The sequence below is a fragment of the Nycticebus coucang genome, chromosome 22 (assembly GCF_027406575.1).
Source record: "Nycticebus coucang isolate mNycCou1 chromosome 22, mNycCou1.pri, whole genome shotgun sequence".
Classification (NCBI taxonomy): Eukaryota; Metazoa; Chordata; class Mammalia; order Primates; family Lorisidae; genus Nycticebus; species Nycticebus coucang.
In genome coordinates this window covers 29848275-29865714 of record NC_069801.1, presented here as the reverse complement: position 1 = coordinate 29865714, position 17440 = coordinate 29848275, and the positions used below count along the sequence as shown (strand labels likewise).

General features: G+C 53.5%; 3 protein-coding genes across 15 annotated transcripts in view; 1 reads left to right on the top strand and 2 right to left on the bottom strand.

Moving 5' to 3' along the window:
• Positions 1-837: 837 nt before the first annotated feature.
• EVA1B (eva-1 homolog B) lies at positions 838-2463 on the top strand. Of its 3 annotated transcripts, none has more exons than XM_053576391.1 (3): positions 838-1027; positions 1379-1475; positions 1814-2463. In XM_053576391.1, the coding sequence occupies exons 2-3, from the start codon at positions 1409-1411 to the stop codon at positions 2242-2244; spliced, it is 498 nt and encodes a 165-aa protein (XP_053432366.1). In that variant the 5' UTR covers positions 838-1027; positions 1379-1408; the 3' UTR covers positions 2245-2463. The 3 variants fall into 3 exon arrangements, with proteins under 3 accessions (XP_053432366.1, XP_053432368.1, XP_053432367.1); XM_053576393.1 differs by having other exon boundaries at positions 839-1027; positions 1310-1475; XM_053576392.1 differs by having other exon boundaries at positions 839-1027; positions 1282-1475.
• Positions 2464-2593: 130 nt separating this feature from the next.
• On the bottom strand, positions 2594-15776 carry SH3D21 (SH3 domain containing 21). Of its 11 annotated transcripts, none has more exons than XM_053576379.1 (15): positions 15357-15776; positions 14340-14497; positions 14198-14261; positions 13834-13952; positions 13314-13369; positions 13176-13221; positions 12948-13048; positions 12749-12835; positions 11601-11643; positions 5046-5139; positions 4898-4950; positions 4699-4775; positions 3588-4510; positions 3449-3512; positions 2594-3379 (listed from the first exon to the last, which is right to left on the bottom strand). In XM_053576379.1, exons 4-15 carry the CDS (start codon positions 13919-13921, stop codon positions 3308-3310), a joined length of 1704 nt encoding a protein of 567 aa, XP_053432354.1. In that variant the 5' UTR covers positions 13922-13952; positions 14198-14261; positions 14340-14497; positions 15357-15776; the 3' UTR covers positions 2594-3307. The 11 variants fall into 11 exon arrangements, with proteins under 11 accessions (XP_053432354.1, XP_053432348.1, XP_053432349.1 ...); XM_053576373.1 differs by lacking the exon at positions 15357-15776 and adding exons at positions 13539-13629; positions 14654-14845 and having other exon boundaries at positions 2594-3512; XM_053576374.1 differs by lacking the exon at positions 15357-15776 and adding exons at positions 13539-13629; positions 14654-14845 and having other exon boundaries at positions 2594-3512; positions 14421-14497.
• A 19-nt stretch (positions 15777-15795) lies between these two features.
• The window catches only part of THRAP3 (thyroid hormone receptor associated protein 3), a 52943-nt gene continuing 51298 nt past the window's right edge, over positions 15796-17440 (bottom strand). The window contains exon 12 of the mRNA XM_053576355.1: positions 15796-17360. Coding sequence (XP_053432330.1) covers positions 17139-17360 — 222 coding nt within the window. The 3' untranslated portion in view covers positions 15796-17138. The remainder of the gene's footprint in view (positions 17361-17440) is intronic.

The window sequence follows — 17440 nt, the reverse complement described above, 5'->3', positions numbered from 1 at the left end:
GCCAAGAAAGCCTCCCCCTCACTCTAGCTCCAGTTGGGCAGGGAGGCCCAAGGAGGGATGTGCCGTGGCGTGAGGACAGGACTGGGTAGAAAGAAGACCCAGCTGCACACACTGATCGCACAACACTTTATGCCCAGGTGGAAATGCATGTGTGTGCAGGACCAGGTTTAGCCAGGGGGAAACTGCCATAGCTGCTGGGTGCAAAGGAGCACAGCAGCTTGCATGCACAGGCAGAGGTCCTGTGCTGGGGTCTGCAAGGCTGGCTGGGCCTGGCTCACGGCGGATTCCAGCAATCATTAACCCTGGTGACCAGACCAGAGATCCGCCAGCTGGACAAACTCACTACTGGGGCCTGGGAGGAGGGGCTGACAAGTCCTCTATTTACCCAGCAAGGGGTGCTGGCAACCCCTGTTAGGTCTTAGGAAAAAGCCACAACCTTCCCCATGAGGGAGCCTAGGGCCTCCTGGGAGGGGGTGCAAAGTATAGGGAAGTGGTCTAGAGTCCAGGCTCTAGGGTCAGAGTAGCGGGCTCAGATTATGACTGTTTGGTAAAGTTACTCAATGTCTCCGTGACACTCAATGTACTTTGTCTGCTAAGTGGGGGTAATGGTACCCACGCCATAGTTGTTAGGAGTGAATGAAAGAACAGGAAAGGGTACTGACACCCAGGCAGGACGCCATCATTGTTATTATTATTGTTGTTTGGAAGCTGGGGGTCGGTCCCTGCAATCGGCCTCCCAGCGGTTTCCTGTGGGGGAGCATTAGGCCCACAGGACTCACCCTCACCCCCACCCCCCTCCGCTCGCTCCTCTCCCCTTCCTCTCCCGGCCCTTTTCCTCCCCGCCTCCCTGCGCCCCGCCCCGTCCCGTCCCTCCTCTTTCCTCGGAGGAAACTTTCCGCCGGCTGGTCCATCGACCGTGTCCGGCCCGCGCTGCCGCGGCCTGGGAGCCGAGCTGGGCGAGAGGGAAGGCTGGGCCCGGCTGTATGCGGCCGCCGGAGCCGGGCAGCCGGGCAGCGGGGCGCTGACGGTGAGTCCCTCCGGGCCGGTGGGCCCCGCGGGCCGGGGAGAGCCTGCCTGGGGAGTGGGGGAGACCCCGCGTCTCTACCCCCATCCCACTCCCTGACAGCAGGACCAGGCCGCCCTTGGGGACCCCACAGGGGGGCGGAGCCTCCTGAGGCCCACTGCGCCGCTCCGCGGGGTCGAGGGGTGCTAGCACCTAGGGGAAGGATTCCTCGGATAGGACTCAGGTCTTCCACGAAGGAAGAGAACGACTCTCTCCAGGTGGAACCCGGGGCCGCTCCTCCAGCAGCTCCGAGGAGGAAGCCGGTCAAGCCCAACTCTGGGCTGGGAGAAGGATCTGACCTTGCGGACCTCACAGGCTGACAGGGGAGCTGCCCCCCAGAGCAGTATGGATGCCCCCAGAAGGGACATGGAGTTGCTCAGCAACAGCTTGGCGGCCTACGCACACATCCGCGGTGAGGGGCGGCGAGGGCGGGCAGCCCGGAAGGGCCTAGGGGACAAGGACCCCTCCCTGCCCCTCTAGCCCCACACCTCCCCTTCTCTCCACACCTCCGCGCCCTGGCCATTATAACCTCCTCCCTTGCTGCCCATTACCTGTTGGTGTTTCCCTGATGCCCTCAAGTGGGGTTGCCCCACACCTCGGCGCCCTGGCCATTATAACCTCCTCCCTTGCTGCCCATTACCTGTTGGTGGTTCCCTAATGCTCTCAAGTGGGGTTGCCCCAAAACCTAAAACGTCTTTTCGAGATGGAATGGCTCTCTTAGGGCCCCCTATGACCCCTCTCTGCCCCCAGCTAACCCTGAGAGCCTTGGCCTCTACTTCGTGCTGGGCGTCTGCTTCGGCCTGCTGCTGACCCTGTGCCTACTGGTCATCAGCATTTCGTGCGCGCCCCGCCCGCGGCCCCGGGGCCCCGCTCTGCGCCGGGGTCCCCGCAGCAGCACCCTGGAGCCCGAGGACGACGAGGAAGATGAAGAGGACACGGTGACGAGGCTGGGCCCCGACGACACGCTGCCTGGCCCTGAGCTGTCGGCGGAGCCGGATGGGCCTCTCAGCGTCAACGTCTTCACATCTGCCGAGGAGCTGGAGCGGGCACAGAGGCTGGAGGAGCGAGAGCGGATCCTGCGGGAGATCTGGCGTACCGGGCAGCCAGACCTGCTAGGCACCGGCACGCTGGGGCCCAGCCCCACGGCCACCGGCACTCTGGGCCGCATGCACTATTACTGACCAAGCCCGGCTCCGCTTCCGCTGCACGGCGCTCTGGGCACTGGACGTACAGATGAGCCCAGAGCTGTCCCAGGACCTTGGGACTGCCCCTGCCCCCACGGCTCCCCTGGTGCAACCGGGCATGGACTGCCACCCTCGGAGGGGAGCAGGATTCGGGGGTCTTCCCCTGTGGGGGATAATGAAGAGGTGAAGTGACCAATGAAAGCTGCGTTCTCTGTGGCTCAGTCTCCCCGTCTGTTTCTCCTGTCCCCAACAGTCCCCAGTCTCCTGCCGAGGGGGCTCTAGACTGAGGCCCCACTCGGCTCCTTTACCAGCCTGCGCTACCTGACTCCACACACGCGACGACTCAGCTCACCTGCCCGTGTGCACCTCACAGACGGCAGAAAGAAGCGCACACTGCCACTCTACCGTCTCCCTAGCCCCCGCCCCACATTCCTTCCGCACTCATGCATACCACACCTACAAATGCCTGGGCACACGTCGCCCTGGCCCCACAATGCCCAGGGTACAGGCATACGCTGCAACCACACAACACGTTGGGGCTGGGGTGCTGAGCCCCAGTGTAACCATGCCTGCTTGGGCGGGGCGGTGGGGTTCATGTCTGAGTCGCGGTGAGTTCAGGCGACTCGACAGTGAGGCCAACTGAGACGTAGGGCCCTCTCCGCCCCTCCCCTGGCGCACAGCTGGATTCCGGAATCCGGCGGTTGGGCAGAGCCCTACCCCTGCCTCGGCCCTTCCTGCCCGCCGTTTCTCCAGTGCGAGGCTGGCGTCTGGCGTCCGAAAGAGACACCCCCTCCCCCCTTCACCATCCGGTGGCTAAAAATAGCCGTGCGCGGAGGCCTTGGGAACCGTAATGGGAGCCACATGTTGGCCAGATGTGCCCGAGAGAGACCGCCAGGAATGCGGACGAACAGCCGCCCCCGCCCCCACGGAACAGACTGGCTTGGCGCGCATGCGGGACACACTTTACTTTCTTGCGTTTCGCAAAGTGGAGTGCAAGGACTTGGGCGGCCCAAACCAGACGTCTCTCCAGGCCGAGCAGCGGTCCCTCCCAGGCCCGCCCTCAGTACGTCTGCGTCTGAGCGTGGCTGGTGCCCGGGGCCGGGGCCTCCTGGGTCCACTGCATCACCTGAGCCTGGGAGAGTGCGGGTGTCAGGGGAGGGCCAGCGCCAGCGTCCCCCACTCCGATCCACACCTCACCCACCTCCAACAACTGGCGCTTCTCCCTCTCTTTCTTCAGCTCCTCCCTGATGTTGGTCAGCTTCCTCCTGAGAACACCAGCCGAGGTGAGGGGATGGGTGGGCCCTTTCCTCCCCACGCCCCTTCCCTGCCCCTGCACTTACTCCAGCTGCACCCCCATCAGTTCCAGCGCCCTCTTTAGGGACTCCACCTCGCCCTTTAGCGTCATTATATCCACTCCGTCATTCTTGCTTTCCGTGGAATTTTGCAAGATCAGGGAAAGAAGGGCGGGAATCTCTTGGTCTGAAGTCTGCTTAAACAGATGTGTGTTTGGGGGAGCAGAGGTTATCTCTTTCGGGGGCATCTCTTTGGGAGGTGCCTCTTCAGGGGGCACCTCCTCTTTGAGAGCAGCCTCATCTTTCCAAGGGGCTTCCTCTGGGAAGGTTGCAGCTTCCCCTGGGGGGCAAGGTTTCTCAGGGACAGGCACTGACCCTGGCTTGGAGCTGGGCTCAGACTGAAATGGGGAGCTGTCCTGTATAACTAAGGGGGCATTCAGTAGACAGAGGCATCTCTCTGAGGAATTGGACTGGAGTGGAGACTCCTCTGACATGTGGTCCTTTTGGGATTGAGACTCTTGGATCACCAGGCGCTCAACCTTCTGCAGGGTTTCTTCTGCAGAGGAGTGATGGAATTGAGTGGATGCCTCTTCTTCAGAAACCACCTGTTCAGGAGTCAACACCTTTCCTAGGAAGGGAGCCTCATCCCCTAGAGGGGCCATCGTTGGGTCAGGAACTTCATCCTTAGGTGGGACTTCTGGAGTAGGTCTCTTGTCCAGGAGTAGGGTCTTCTCTGGGCTGAGGACTCTGTCAGGAGCCAGGATCTTCTCTGGGGTGTGGTTTCCTGGGGTGGGGGCCTTGTCTTCCAGAGTCAGGGATTTCTCTGAGCTGGCGACTTTGTCAGGAGCCGGGATCTTCTTTGGGCTGGGGGCCTTCTCTACAGATAGAGTCCCCTCTGGGGTAGCAGCTTTGTCCAGAGTAGGGGTTCTACTCACAGAAGAGGCCTTTGCTAGGCTGCTCTGCTCTTCGTCCTGCAGTGATGGGCAGAGGGTGGGGGGGAATGTGTGTCTGTGTGTGCAAGTCTCAGCAGTGGGCTGGATGCCTGGAGGTTTGAGTCTGGCACCCCTTGGCCTGGGGTGCTTCACTCACTGCTGCACACCACACCTCTGGGCACCAGCCTCTGCCCAGTGTGCCCACTGTCCTATGTTTCTTGCCTCACCTGACTGGATGCAGAGTGTTGCCGGGGAGCCTGGGTTTTGGGTCTTTTTTTGCCACTGGGGAAGCTGCCACTGGAGCCTGTAAGAGCAGAACCTCAGGGCCCAAGCCTGCTCTGACCCTTAGTCTCTCCCCATCCATGTCCCTCAGCACAACCACCCTGGCCTCTAACCCTACCCCCATTGGAGGAAGGCAGCCCTTACCTGAGTCTCGAGAGGGGAGCTTCTGACTGTCCCTACTGGGTGTTGAAGATGTCCTGGAACATATCCCCATCAGGGCCTGGGGTTGGGGACAGGGAGAGGCATGTCCTTTGTACCCTCCTCCTCCCCCTTCTCCCACCCTGCTCCTTACTTGGCTTTGCTGAGTCCAGTGGGGGCAGTCACGGGCTTCTTGACTATAGGGAGGGATGCTTTAGGCATCAATTTTTTTGGTTCCTTAAAAGGAGCTGGGAGGAGAGAAAGGAGGAAAGTATTCATTCATCCATTTATCCATTCATCCATCCACAACTGCTGGCCTTGAGTTGTGCTGTATTCAGGGGACTGTGGATGGGAGATGAATCATTTGACTCTGCCTCTTGGGAGCGTCTAGGAAGCTGACCACTGTCATGCCACGCAGGCAGGGAGAACTGGAGGAGCACCCCAAAGGGATACCTAGCAGACAGCTGTCAGGAGAAGGCTTTTTTTGAGAGACAGCTCCATATCCTGCTAGGTTTTTATCCGTACTTTTGTAAGACCTGTCCCCTGCTTAGTGCCCATGGCCGCTTCCCTGATTCAGACCTCACTTCTTTCTCAGACCATGGAAACAACATTCCCCCAATTCCCCTCAAATTTTTGTCTTCTCCATCTCATTCAGTCTCTAAGAGATCGGACCCAGTCTTAGAGTCTTAAATTATCATCAATAAGCCTGTGACTTCCAAATTTTCATCTCTAGCACACTCTTCTTCCTGGAACCCCAGACTCATATCTGGCTGCCCTCTCAGTATTTCCACTTGAGGAGTTAATTGGCATCACATACGTAACATATTCAAAATAAGTCTCTTGCATCCCATCCCCCGTACCTCCTTAACCTGCCCCTTTCTCTGTGTTTTTCCACCATACCCAGTTGCTCAGAAGACAAAATGAGGAGACATCCTTGACTCCTTTTGTTTCCTTATGCTGCACATCCAAACCACCAGCAAATCCTGTCCACTTTACCACCTGAGTTTTCCTGAATCCAATCATTTGTCACCACCTCCACCACCAAGTGCTCTAGATCAAGTCACTACCAACTTCACCTATTAAAACAGCCCCCAACCGAGGACTGGGCTGTACCCACTCTGCCTATCATGTGTCCTTCCCACAGCAGCCACAGTGAGCTCACATTCCGTTGGGGAAGCAGACATAAAGTAAAACGTGTAGTGTGTTAGAGTCATTGTTACTGACAAGAAGCAGCAGGACAGCACGCAGTTTTAAATGGGGTAGTCAGAAAATCCACACTGAGGTGACATCAGAGTAAATACCTAAAGACAGTCACACACAGTGACATTCATGTGGTTAAGAGACACGAACAGCCATTCTGGTATATGTAGAGTCTGACATTGACTCATACACACAGATACATACACAGACCTGACAGTGGGTAGGGGCACGAATTCTACCAAAAACACCAGGCTTTGAATTCAGCTCCATTCTTTGCTATACTAGTTGTGTGACAATTTGGGCAAGAAATATGTGCCCCAATATCCTCATCCATGAGACAGAAATTAACAATAGCAGGGCTGTGGTAAGGTGAGCCTTAATACACGTAAGTTACTCAGAAGACAACTTGGCAGACCAGAATTCCTGGTGGCTCATGCCTGAATCCTAGCACTCTGGGAGGCCGAGGCGGGTGGATTACTTGAGCTCAGGAGTTTGAGACCAGCCTGAGCAAGAACAAGATCCCATCTCTACTGAAGATAGGAAAACTGAGGCAAGAAAATCTCTTGAGCCCAAGAATTTGAGGTTGCTGGGCGGCGCCTGTGGCTCAAAGGGGTAGGGCACCAGCCCAATATGCCGGAGGTGGTGGGTTCAAACCCAGCCCTGGCCAAAAACTGAAAGAAAAAAAAAGAATTCGAGGTTGCTGTGAGTTACTATGATGCCATGGCACTCTACCTAGGGGGACAGAGTGAGACTATCTCAACCAAAAAAAAAAAAAAAAAGCCAGGCACGATGGTTCATGCCTGTAATCCTAGCACTCTGGGAGGCCAAGGCAGGTGGATTGCTTGAGCTCATGAGTTTGAGACCACCCGCCTGAGGAAAAGCGAGATCCCATCTTTACCAAAAATAGAAAAACAGGCAGGAGGATCAATTGAGCCCAAGAGTTGGAGGTTGCTGTCAGCTATGATGCTACGGCACTTGACCCAGGGCGACAGCTTGAGACTGTCTCAAAAAAAAAAAAGATTGGCAGATAGTCAATCTCAGTAAATGTATATATATATATATATATATTTTTTTTTTTTCTTTTTGTAGAGACAGAGTCTTACTTTATGGCCCTCGGTAGAGTGCCGTGGCCTCACACAGCTCACAGCAACCTCCAACTCCTGGGCTTAAGCGATTCTCTTGCCTCAGCCTCCCGAGTAGCTGGGACTACAGGCGCCCGCCACAACGCCCGGCTATTTCTTGGTTGCAGTTTGGCCGGGGCCGGGTCTGAACCCGCCACCCTCGGTATATGGGGCCGGCGCCTTACTGACTGAGCCACAGGTGCCACCCCAATCTCAGTAAATGTTTTTTTTTTTTTTTTTAAAGGGAGGACTGTTTTTATTTATTTATTTATTTATTTTTAATTTGGCCGGGGCTGGGTTTAAACCCGCCACCTCCGGCATATGGGACCGGCGCCCTACCCGCTGAGCCACAGGCACCGCCCGAATCTCAGTAAATGTTAACTTTGACTTCTGCTTCTTGTAGTGCGGCTGATGAGGTGCTTTTAAACCTCCCCGCCACCCCCCACCACCCCCCATTCTTCTTAGAACATAATTTTGAGGGCTTGGCATCTGTAGCACAGGGGTTATGGCAGCCAGCCACATACCGGGTTGGTGGGTTTGAGTTCAACTCAGCCAGGGCCAGCTAAACAACAATGATAACTGCAACAAAAAAATAGCCGGGCGTTGTGGTGTGTCCCTGTAGTCCCAGCTACTTGGGAGCCTGAGGCAAGAGAATTGCTTAAGCCCAGGAGTTTGAGGTTGCTGTGAGCTGTGATGCCACAGCACTCTACTGAGGGCAACAAAGTGAGACTGTGTCTCAAAAAAAAAAAAAAAAAAAAGAACATAATTTTGAGACCCTGTTAGACTTAAAACAGGTAGTGGAAGTCCACAAAAAAGGGAAGTACTGAGGCCAGAAAGGTGGAAAAGGGCAGCTCTGCTCTGCGGTGGTGCAGAGCTGGTCATCACTCGTCAAAACCCAGTAGCCTCACAGCATTGCCACCCTTGTGCCACCTTTCTCCAAGGAGGATTGAAGGGATCTCTGGTGGTTAGTGTTCTCTGGCTACTGGCAGAAATAGAAGCAAATCCTCTCTGGAAGAAGTCTTCCTCTACTAAGGACTATAAGACTCCTATAGACTTAAGATCAAGCCATGAGCTCCCAGAGATCATAAAACATGCAGGAAGACAGGTCACTGAGAGTGGGAGTCAGCACACACAACACACAGAGATACCTGAATTGTGTAGTGAATACAGCTTAGCTATGTATAAAATATTTGAATAAATTAAGGTTGTGAATGCAACAAAGGAGTGGGGCCGGGGGCAGTGGCCCACACCCGTAATCCCAGCACTTTGGAAGGCCAAGGCAGGAGGATCCCTTGAGGCCAGGAGTTCAAGACCAGCCTGAGCAAACTAGTGAGACGTCATCTCTACAAAAGTAGAAAAATTAGCTAGGTGTGGTGGCACACCACATCTGCAGTTCCAGCTACTCGGGAGGCTGAGGTAGAAGAATCCCTTGAGTCTGGGTGTTTGAGACTGCAGTGAGCTGTGATCACTCCACTACACAGCAGCCTGGGCAATGTAATGAGACCTTGTCTATTAAAAACAAAATAAGGCTGGGCGGCACCTGTGACTCAGTGAGTAGGGCGCCGGCCCCATATGCCGAGGGTGGCGGGTTCAAACCCAGCCCCGGCCAAACTGCAACAAAAAAATAGCCGGGCGTTGTGGCGGGCGCCTGTAGTCCCAGCTGCTCGGGAGGCTGAGGCAAGAGAATCGCGTAAGCCCAAGAGTTAGAGGTTGCTGTGAGCCGTGTGACGCCATGGCACTCTACCCGAGGGCGGTACAGTGAGACTCTGTCTCTACAAAAAAAAAAATAATAATAAGGCTCGGCACCTGCAGTTCAGCGGCTAGGGCGCCAGCCACATACACCAAAGCTGGCGGGTTGGAATCCAGTGCAGGACAACTGAAACCAAAAGATAGCCGGGTGAGGGCAGCGTCTGTGGCTCAGTGAGTAGGGCACCGGCCCCATATACCAAGGGTGGTGGGTTCAGGCCCAACCCTGGCCAAACTGCAACAAAAAAATAGCTGGGCGTTGTGGCAGGCACCTGTAGCCCCAACTACTCAGGAGGCTGAGGTAAGAGAATCGCCTAAGCCCAAAAGCTGGAGGTTGCTGAGAGCTGTGACCCCATTGCACTGTACTAGGGGCAACAAAGTGAGACTCTGTCTCTATAAAAAACAAACAAAACAAAAAAATAGCTGGGCGTTGTGGCCTATAGTCCCAGCTACTTGGGGAGCTGAGGCGAGAGAATCGCTTAAACCCAAGAGTTGAGGTTGCTGTGAGCTGTGACGCCTTGGCACTCTACCAAGAGCAATGTAGTGATACTAGCACCAAAAAAACAAAAAGAAAACAAGAAACAGGCCAGGGTTCAGTGCCTGTAGCTCAAGCGGCTAAGGTGCTAGCCACATACACCAGAGCTGGCGAATTGGAATCCGCCCAGGCCTGCCAAACAATGACAACTACAACCCCAAAATAGCCAGGTGTTGTGGCAGGCACCTGGAGTCCCAGCTACTTGGGAGGCTGAAGCAAGAGAATTGCTTAAGTCCAGGAGTTGGAGGTTGTTGTGAGCAGTGATGCCACAACATTCTACCTGGGGGATAGCTTGAGGCTCTATCTCAAAAAAAAAAAAAAAAAAAAAAACAGAATACAGGCCAGGCACAGTGGCTCATGCCTATAATCCTAGCATTCTAGGAGGCAAAGATCGGAGGATCACTTGAGTTCAGGACTTAAAGACTAGCCTAAGCAAGAGCAAGACCCTACTAAAAACAGAAAAATTAGCTGGGTGTAGTGGTGGGCGTCTGTAGTCCCAGCTATTTGTGGTGGGCCCCTGTAGTCCCAGCTATTTGGGAGGATCTCTTGAGCCCAAGAGTTTGAGGTTGTTGGAGCAACAGAGTGAGACTCTGTCTCAAAAAAACCCCAAAAAAACACAAAAACAAATAAAAAACCAAGAAGCACTGAATTGCCCAATACTAGGAGACCAGATACATAGATTGTAATAAATCCCCTATAAGGGATATTATACAGCAGAAAAAAGTGAATGAACAACATCTATATACAACATGGACGGATGGATTTTAGAAACGACAATGTCGATTAAAAATAGCAAGTCTCTAGATGGGTACAGTGACTCACGCCTGTAATCCTAGCATTCCGGGAGGCCGAGGTGGGTGGACTGCCTGTGCTCACAGGTTTGAGACCAGCCTGAGCAAGATTGAGACCCCATCTTTAAGTAGGGCGCTGGCCCCATTTACCAAGGGTGGTGGGTTTGAACCTGGCCCCAGTCAAACTGCAACAAAAATATAGCTGGGCATTGTGGTGGGCGCCTGTAGTCCCAACTACTTGGGAGGCTGAGGCAAGAGAAGAGTTTGAGGTTGCTGTGAGCTATGACACCCTGGCACTTTACCCAGGGCAACAGCTTGAGACTCTGTCTCAAAAAGAAAGAAAAAAAGCAAGTCCGGTGAGTGCCTGTAGTCTCAGCTACTTGGGAGGCTGAGGCAAGAGGATCTTCTTGAGCCCAGGAGTTTGAGGTTGCTGTTAGCTATGATGATACCACGGCACTCTAGCCTGGGCAACAGAGAGAGACACTGCCTTAAAAATAAAAATTCAAGGAACTTACATAAAATTTGTAAATTTACTCAGCTAGTGGGGGAAGTGATGGAATGGGAAAAAGAAGGAACAGACAAGCTACTGGCAATATTCTAGTCCTTGGGTTTGGGTAACAGAGCATTATTCATTTACTCTTATATATTTTATGTATGTTGTTGGCATGTGTCAAGTATGAAAGATAAATAAAAAGACATCCCCACCGACACTCAGACACATTACAGAGCTATTCACTGACACATTTATATACACACAATCTCACAGACTCAGACCATAGATCTGTACTTTTCCTTACAGAATGAAAGAAATCTATACACTCCCAATAGCCACATTCTTTTTTTTGTTTTTTCTGAGACAGAGTCTCATTTTGTCGCCCTCGATAAGAGTGCCATAGTGTCACAGCTCACAGCAAACTCCAGCTTTTGGGCTTAGGCGATTCTCTTGCCTCAGCCTCTCGAGTAGCTGGGACTACAGGCGCCTGCCACAACGCCCAGCTATTTTTTGTTACAGTTTGGCTGGGCCGGGTTTGAGCCCACCACCCTTGGTATGTGGGGCCAGCGCTCTACTCACTGAGCCTCAGGTGCCGCCCTGATAGTCACATTCTTAAGACACACAGAGAAACATTAACTGATTAATACATACAAATTGACCCACATGTTGATTCTCATAAATTCCTACCAGGCTCTTGACCCACAGGGGAGGGAGCTCCTATGGGGGTGTCTGGGCCACTGGGGAGCTGCAGGTGTTTATGAGCAAATGGACTGGTAAGGTCTCCCAAAAAGCATCCCCAATCCCAGGCTGCCCAGACACCCACCTGATTCTCGAGATATCACCTTCCGTGGAACAAGCTTCTTGATCTATGCAGAAAAGAAGTACAGGTTGAGCATCCCTAATTCGAAAAACCTGAAATCCAAAATGCTCCAACATCTGAAACTTTTTGAGTACTGACATGGTGCCACAAGTGGAAAATTCCACACCTGACTTCATGTGACAGGGTGCAGTCAAAACCTTGTTTCACGCACAAAATATAAAATATATAAAATTAGATTAAGGTATTTATGAAACACAAATGTATTTTGTATTTAGATTTATATCCCATCCCCAAAATATCTCACTATGTATATGTAAATATTCCAAATTCTGGCTTGACGCCCATTGCTCGGTGGTTAGGGCGCTGGCCACATACATCAGGGCTGGCAGTTTGAACCTGGCCCGGGCCTGCCAAACAAAAATGACAACTACATAGCTGGGTGTTGTGGCACGTGCCTGTAGTCCCAGCTACTTGGGAGGCTGAGACAAGAGAATGGCTTAAGCCCAAGAGTTTGAGGTTGCTGTGAGCTATGACACCAGGGCACTCTACCTAGAGCAACATAGTAAGATTCTGTCTAAAAAAACAAACAAACCCAAAAAGACAAAAAAAAAACACTTCTGGTCCGAAGCATTTCAGATAAGGGACACAAAACCTGTATTAGAATCCAAAGAGGGGGCTGGGCCCGGTAGATCACACCTGTAATCCTAGCACTCTGGGAGGCCAAGGTGGATAGATCTCCTGAGCTCAGGAGTTCAAGACCAGCCTGAGCAAGAGTGAGACGCCATCTCTAAAAACAGCCAGGCACTATGGTGAGCACCTGTAGTCCCAGTAACCTGAGGCAAGAGGATCACTTAAGCCCAAGAGTTTGAGGTTGCTGTGAACTATGACACCATTGCACTCTACCAAAGGCAACAAAGTCAGACTCTGTCTCAAAAAAATAAAATAATCCAAAGAGAAGCCCACATATATCTAAGTCCACCTTCATTTATGGGTAACCCTCCAGTTGACAGCTGAGTCCAGGGAGTACCATAGCCCCTAGCTCTTTTTAGGGAGCTCCATGCCCCCTCCAGCTGTGTCCAGTGAATACCATGACTTCCAACTTTGTCCAAAATAGCCTGCCCCCTGCCACCTGTGTCTGGCTCTGTACTCACTGGGGGTGGTGGGAGCACAAAGTTGTCTGGAAAAACGCCTCTTCTGCCTTGACACTCTCCTTCCCACCAGCCCTTATCCTCTGTGGTCTGGGAGAGAAATATGCCAGTGGGGAGATAAGCCAAAAGCTCCTTCTACCCAGGGCCCCACCCCTTCTCAACATCCCTTCCCTGGGTGGTCCCTGCCCTGTTCCTCTCACACCTTCCTCAGTACTTTCACCACGTCTCCTCTCTGCAGTGCCAGCTCGTCTGGGGCCTCAGGCTGGTAGTCAAACAGGACCCTGTAGATCTCAGGGCGGGAGACTGAGGAGAGGTCAGTCCGCTGAAGCCAAGCCTCCCACATCAGTCAGTGACCCCTCCTCCGTCTGCCTCCCCCAAGTCAGAGTGGCCTAGCAGTAGGGGGCAGGGGACCCTTTGGCTGGCTGCTTACCTGTCCTCAGGTAGTCTGGAGGGCTGTCATAGCTCAGGCTGCTCAGCTAGTGGGGGCAGGGAGAGGGAGGAAAAATTTGAGCCTCCAGGCACCCCACGAGGAACTCACCATCTCTATGCCCACTCTAACCCAATTTACCTTGGGAGTCCGCTGGGGCCCAGGGCTGATTGAAGGCATGTCCGGGTTACCAAGGCCTGGTGGGGGACAGTGAGGTTAGGGAGGGTGCAAATTCACAGGTTAGGTCATGGGAGAGGGTCAAAGGAGTCACAGGGTCAGCATGTGTAGATCACAGGCTCATGCCGCTTGGGAGGGTCACAGAAGATTGCAGTACGGTCCCAGGGGGTCACAGGGTTGAGGTCTCACTTGGGGGCCCACTGTCCAGCAACTCCACAAAGTTGGATGGGAAGGCTCCCAGCTGCCCGTTCTTCTTCCCCAGCCACCAGCCGTCCTCAATCTGGGGAGAGGGGGGAGGACGCAGGGGCATCTGGTTCTGCCCAAAGGGTTAAATCTTCTACCCTTGGTTCTGCCCGAGAATCCTATACTTCCTTGCTCCCTCACTGTCCCATCTCTGGCGCCCTTCACGGCTCCCCTCACCGCTCCTTTTGCCCAAGCCCTCAATTTACCAAGCCTCCTCACCCACATCCTCCCATCCCCTCACCTCCTTTATCACTTCCACAATCTCCCCAGCTTGCAGCTTCAGCTCGTCCGCCTGCTCTGGGCTGTAGCTGAAATTCACTTTGCACCATCTTTGAGGGCCCCGAGATTTGGCGGGCTGACCTGAGGTCAGACAAGAGTGCGCCCCAGTCCGCCAAGCAGTGGAGGGGCGGGCTGCAAGAGCACCCTCAGTACCTCCAGGACCCGCCCTAGGGAGGAGCATTGTGCTCGAGAACCAATCACAGGCCGTAGGTCTGCCTCGCGGCCCCTCCCAAAGTTACGTCAGTCACAGCGAGCAGGTGTGCTCCTCCCACCGGCCTCGCAGCCTCCGCGCGCCCGCCCACCGGTTCACCGGCCCCGGCTGTTACCTCGGCGGCGCGCGCAGCGCGGTCTCTGAATCTCTCCCGCGCCCCGTAGTGTCTCTGGGATCTCCTGGGAATGAGGACCCGGAAGGGCGCTCTCAGCTCCCGGGCGGCGCACGCCCAGACCCCCAGCCCGGCCCGGCCTCACCTGGACTAGGTGCTCGGGGAAAAGGCCGTAATGCCCCCCCAGCTCTCCGCGCAGCCAGCCTTGTGCTGGCCCCTCGCGCACCTGCCGAACCACGTCCCCGGGCACCAAACTCAGCTCGTCCCCCTTCTGCGCGCGGTATGCGGCCAGGACCAAGACCTCTGCGGGCGGAGGACAGGGCGGGGACGCGGCTGAGGCCCAGTCGGGCAGCTGGTCCCGGGTTCCGTGTAGAGGACAGAGAAGTAGGGTGGTGGTAGGAGCTTTGCCATTTCCGTGGATTGTCGCAGGAGGAGTCATTCAAAACTCTCTGCACATACCCATAGCTTCCCGGGCGCCCTCCAAGAGCCTGATAGGTCCCGCTGGCAGCCGAGTACTGGGCCCGCGTAGGGTGGGACCGGCTGCGAGGCCGAGGAGGCGTAGACGTAAGCCGATAGGTCAGGCTCCAGGTGCTCGGAGTGGGTGTGGGAGAGGGGGAGGCCCGGCTCAGCAGGTTTGGCCCCCAACCCAGGGCGAGGAGGCCTCTGGGGTCTCTGGCAGGTGCAAGGGTCACGGCTCCCTTAAGGCTCTTCCCCGCCCACCTCAATTTTAGTCTAACCGCCACACCCCTCCGCCCAGTCGTGGCCGGAGGCTCCCAACCATAATTTGCACAGATCCTACCCTGGCCCACCCTTCCTAAGCCAGCAAGCTTTTAGCTGCAGGGAAAGAGGTGACGAGAGGCGCATACCAAGGTGCCCCCACCCCCCGCTGCCCCCAGCTAGTTGCAACCGCTCTAAGCCAACCCTGCGTATAGGAGGTAGTTGCTCTTGTCCATGCCAAGGTATTGCTGCTATACTTCAAATATCTGCTTTCCTTCTTGTAAGGCACACCCATCTCTGGTCCCATATTCCCCCCCCCCGCCCAAGAGGTAGGAGACAGCAAAAAACCCTGGCTTTGGAGTCGCAGAAGACTGGTTGGTTTCAGAATACACCTCCATATTCTCCCTGGGGGTTAGGCAAGAAGCAATAACTCTTAGGAACTTACAAGGGTCCAATTAAGTCAGCCCCAGAACTGGCAAGTTTGAAGGTTAGGGCCCACCTAAGCCCAGTCCCTTGTGGATGGGTAGGGTAACTTTCAGGTAACCTCCTGCTCTATGAACACAGAAAGCTGAGCCTGTTAACCACACCCCTTGACTCTGGCCCCACCACGAAGAAAGCCCAAAGTCCTTACTCAGGAACCCAGTGAAAAAAATCTGTTTCTCCTGGTGTGGCCAAAGTACAGGAAGGGAATGAGAAGTTCCTGTCAGACAGAGGGATAGCTGAATCTCCTTAGGACTCAGCAGCATGGGGCTTGTGAGGATAGAGTTGAGGCGTGTCTGGGCACAGCCCCCACAGGCATTCTCTTTCAGGTTTTCTAAAACTACTGTGTAAGTATCTACCAGCCTCAAGACACACACACTCAGGGTGACAATGACCAGAGCCCATTTACATCTGCCACTTCATTTATTTTTTTTTTATTTGCAGGAGGAGTTGAAACAAATTTTAAGGGAGATTTTCATTTTTTTCCCCTAAACATGAATCATTCAAGTAAAACCAACTTAACTATAGAAATGTAGCAAAGTAAGGGGAAAGTAGCACAACAACCCAAGAAGCAAAGGTTGGGGGGGAAAGAGATGGGTGCAGTCCGCATATAACATATGCATAAATGCCATATGATCCATCTACTCTGGACCGCCTCCCCAGAAGGCAAGCACAAGGACCCATTTTAAGAGGATGTTTTCCCCCCAAACATCTGAGAATGTTTCAAATTAAAGCTTAAGGTTAAAAAGGAAAAAAAAGAAAACCAAAAAGACCCAAACCCCATGAACCACCCAGCCATAACCACCTTCCTTAATCGATCATAGGAGTTTCTTTTTCATTTTATAAAAAGATTAATAAAAAATATTGAAAAAATTATTTTCTCATCTTATATTTGTAAAGATAATAGAATTCATAAGTTTCTTAGAAAACAGACCAGAAACTGCCCTCCAGTTTCCACCCCTGTTGCTGAGATCAGCAGGACTACAAAGTTATGGGATACTGGAGCTGCTGGTGGACAAGGGGAAGCCCAGCCCAGAAGAAATCAGAAAATATGGGCAGAGGGGCACGTAAGTAAGATGTGGTTAGGAGCAACTCCACGTGACACATGGCTGCACAGAAAAGGGAACACAAGGTGGTTGGAAAGGCCTTAAACTCCTCCTTGACATACAAAACCAGTTTTTACAAAGATCCAAGCAGTTTGGTCCCAAACTGAGGTGAACACTTCAATGTTTATTCACATGCTTTGTTTTCTCTTTTAAGAATCAAAGTTGCCCAAATTAAATCTAATATTACTACATATGCCTAAAAAAGGGGGGAAAAAAACAGAAGGGCTTTTAAAATCAGGACAGGGAAGAGATCGAAAACCATCAAATTAGTCCTCTTAGCTCCAAATGAAATGAAATTAAGAACTGTTGGTTTCTAATAGGGAACAAATCAAAATCCAAACATCACTCTCCCTCCCTACCCCTGCCCCCACCCCTCACACCAACAACAAATGAGAAACACAGCTAAAGCCCAATTGTGTTCTGCTCAAGAGCTGGGCCTGACCCCAGGCTCCACGGCCGCCAGCCTCCTCTGTCCAGTGGGACAGGGCGCCAGGGATGCTTTCCTCTGTAGTAGGGTTCTGCATGGCTGGTAGGGGGTGGGGTTGAGATTTCAGAATCTTCTTGAGGCTCCTCTGCTTAGCTCCTCACCAGCCATCTTCCCAGCACCTCTCCCCTGGGCCAGGGACCATATCCAGAGGCCCCTACTCAGTCGTGGGCTGTAAATTGTCCTTCTCTTCTCGGTTCTCTGTCCCACTCTCGTCGTCTTCAATCTCTCCTTCCTCTCCACTGAATTTGTCATGGGCCCATTTGGGGCTGGTACTGGATTTCCGGAACATAAACCGGCCCCGACCGCGGGGAAAGGCTCCTCGGCCCCGGCCCCGGCCAACCCACTTGTCACTGCCTTCACCTTCACGGTCATCATGCTGAAGGGAAAGAAAATTGCCATCAGTGTTCAAGTGAACAAAAAGTGGACACAACTCTTCTCTGCACTCACCCTAATGTG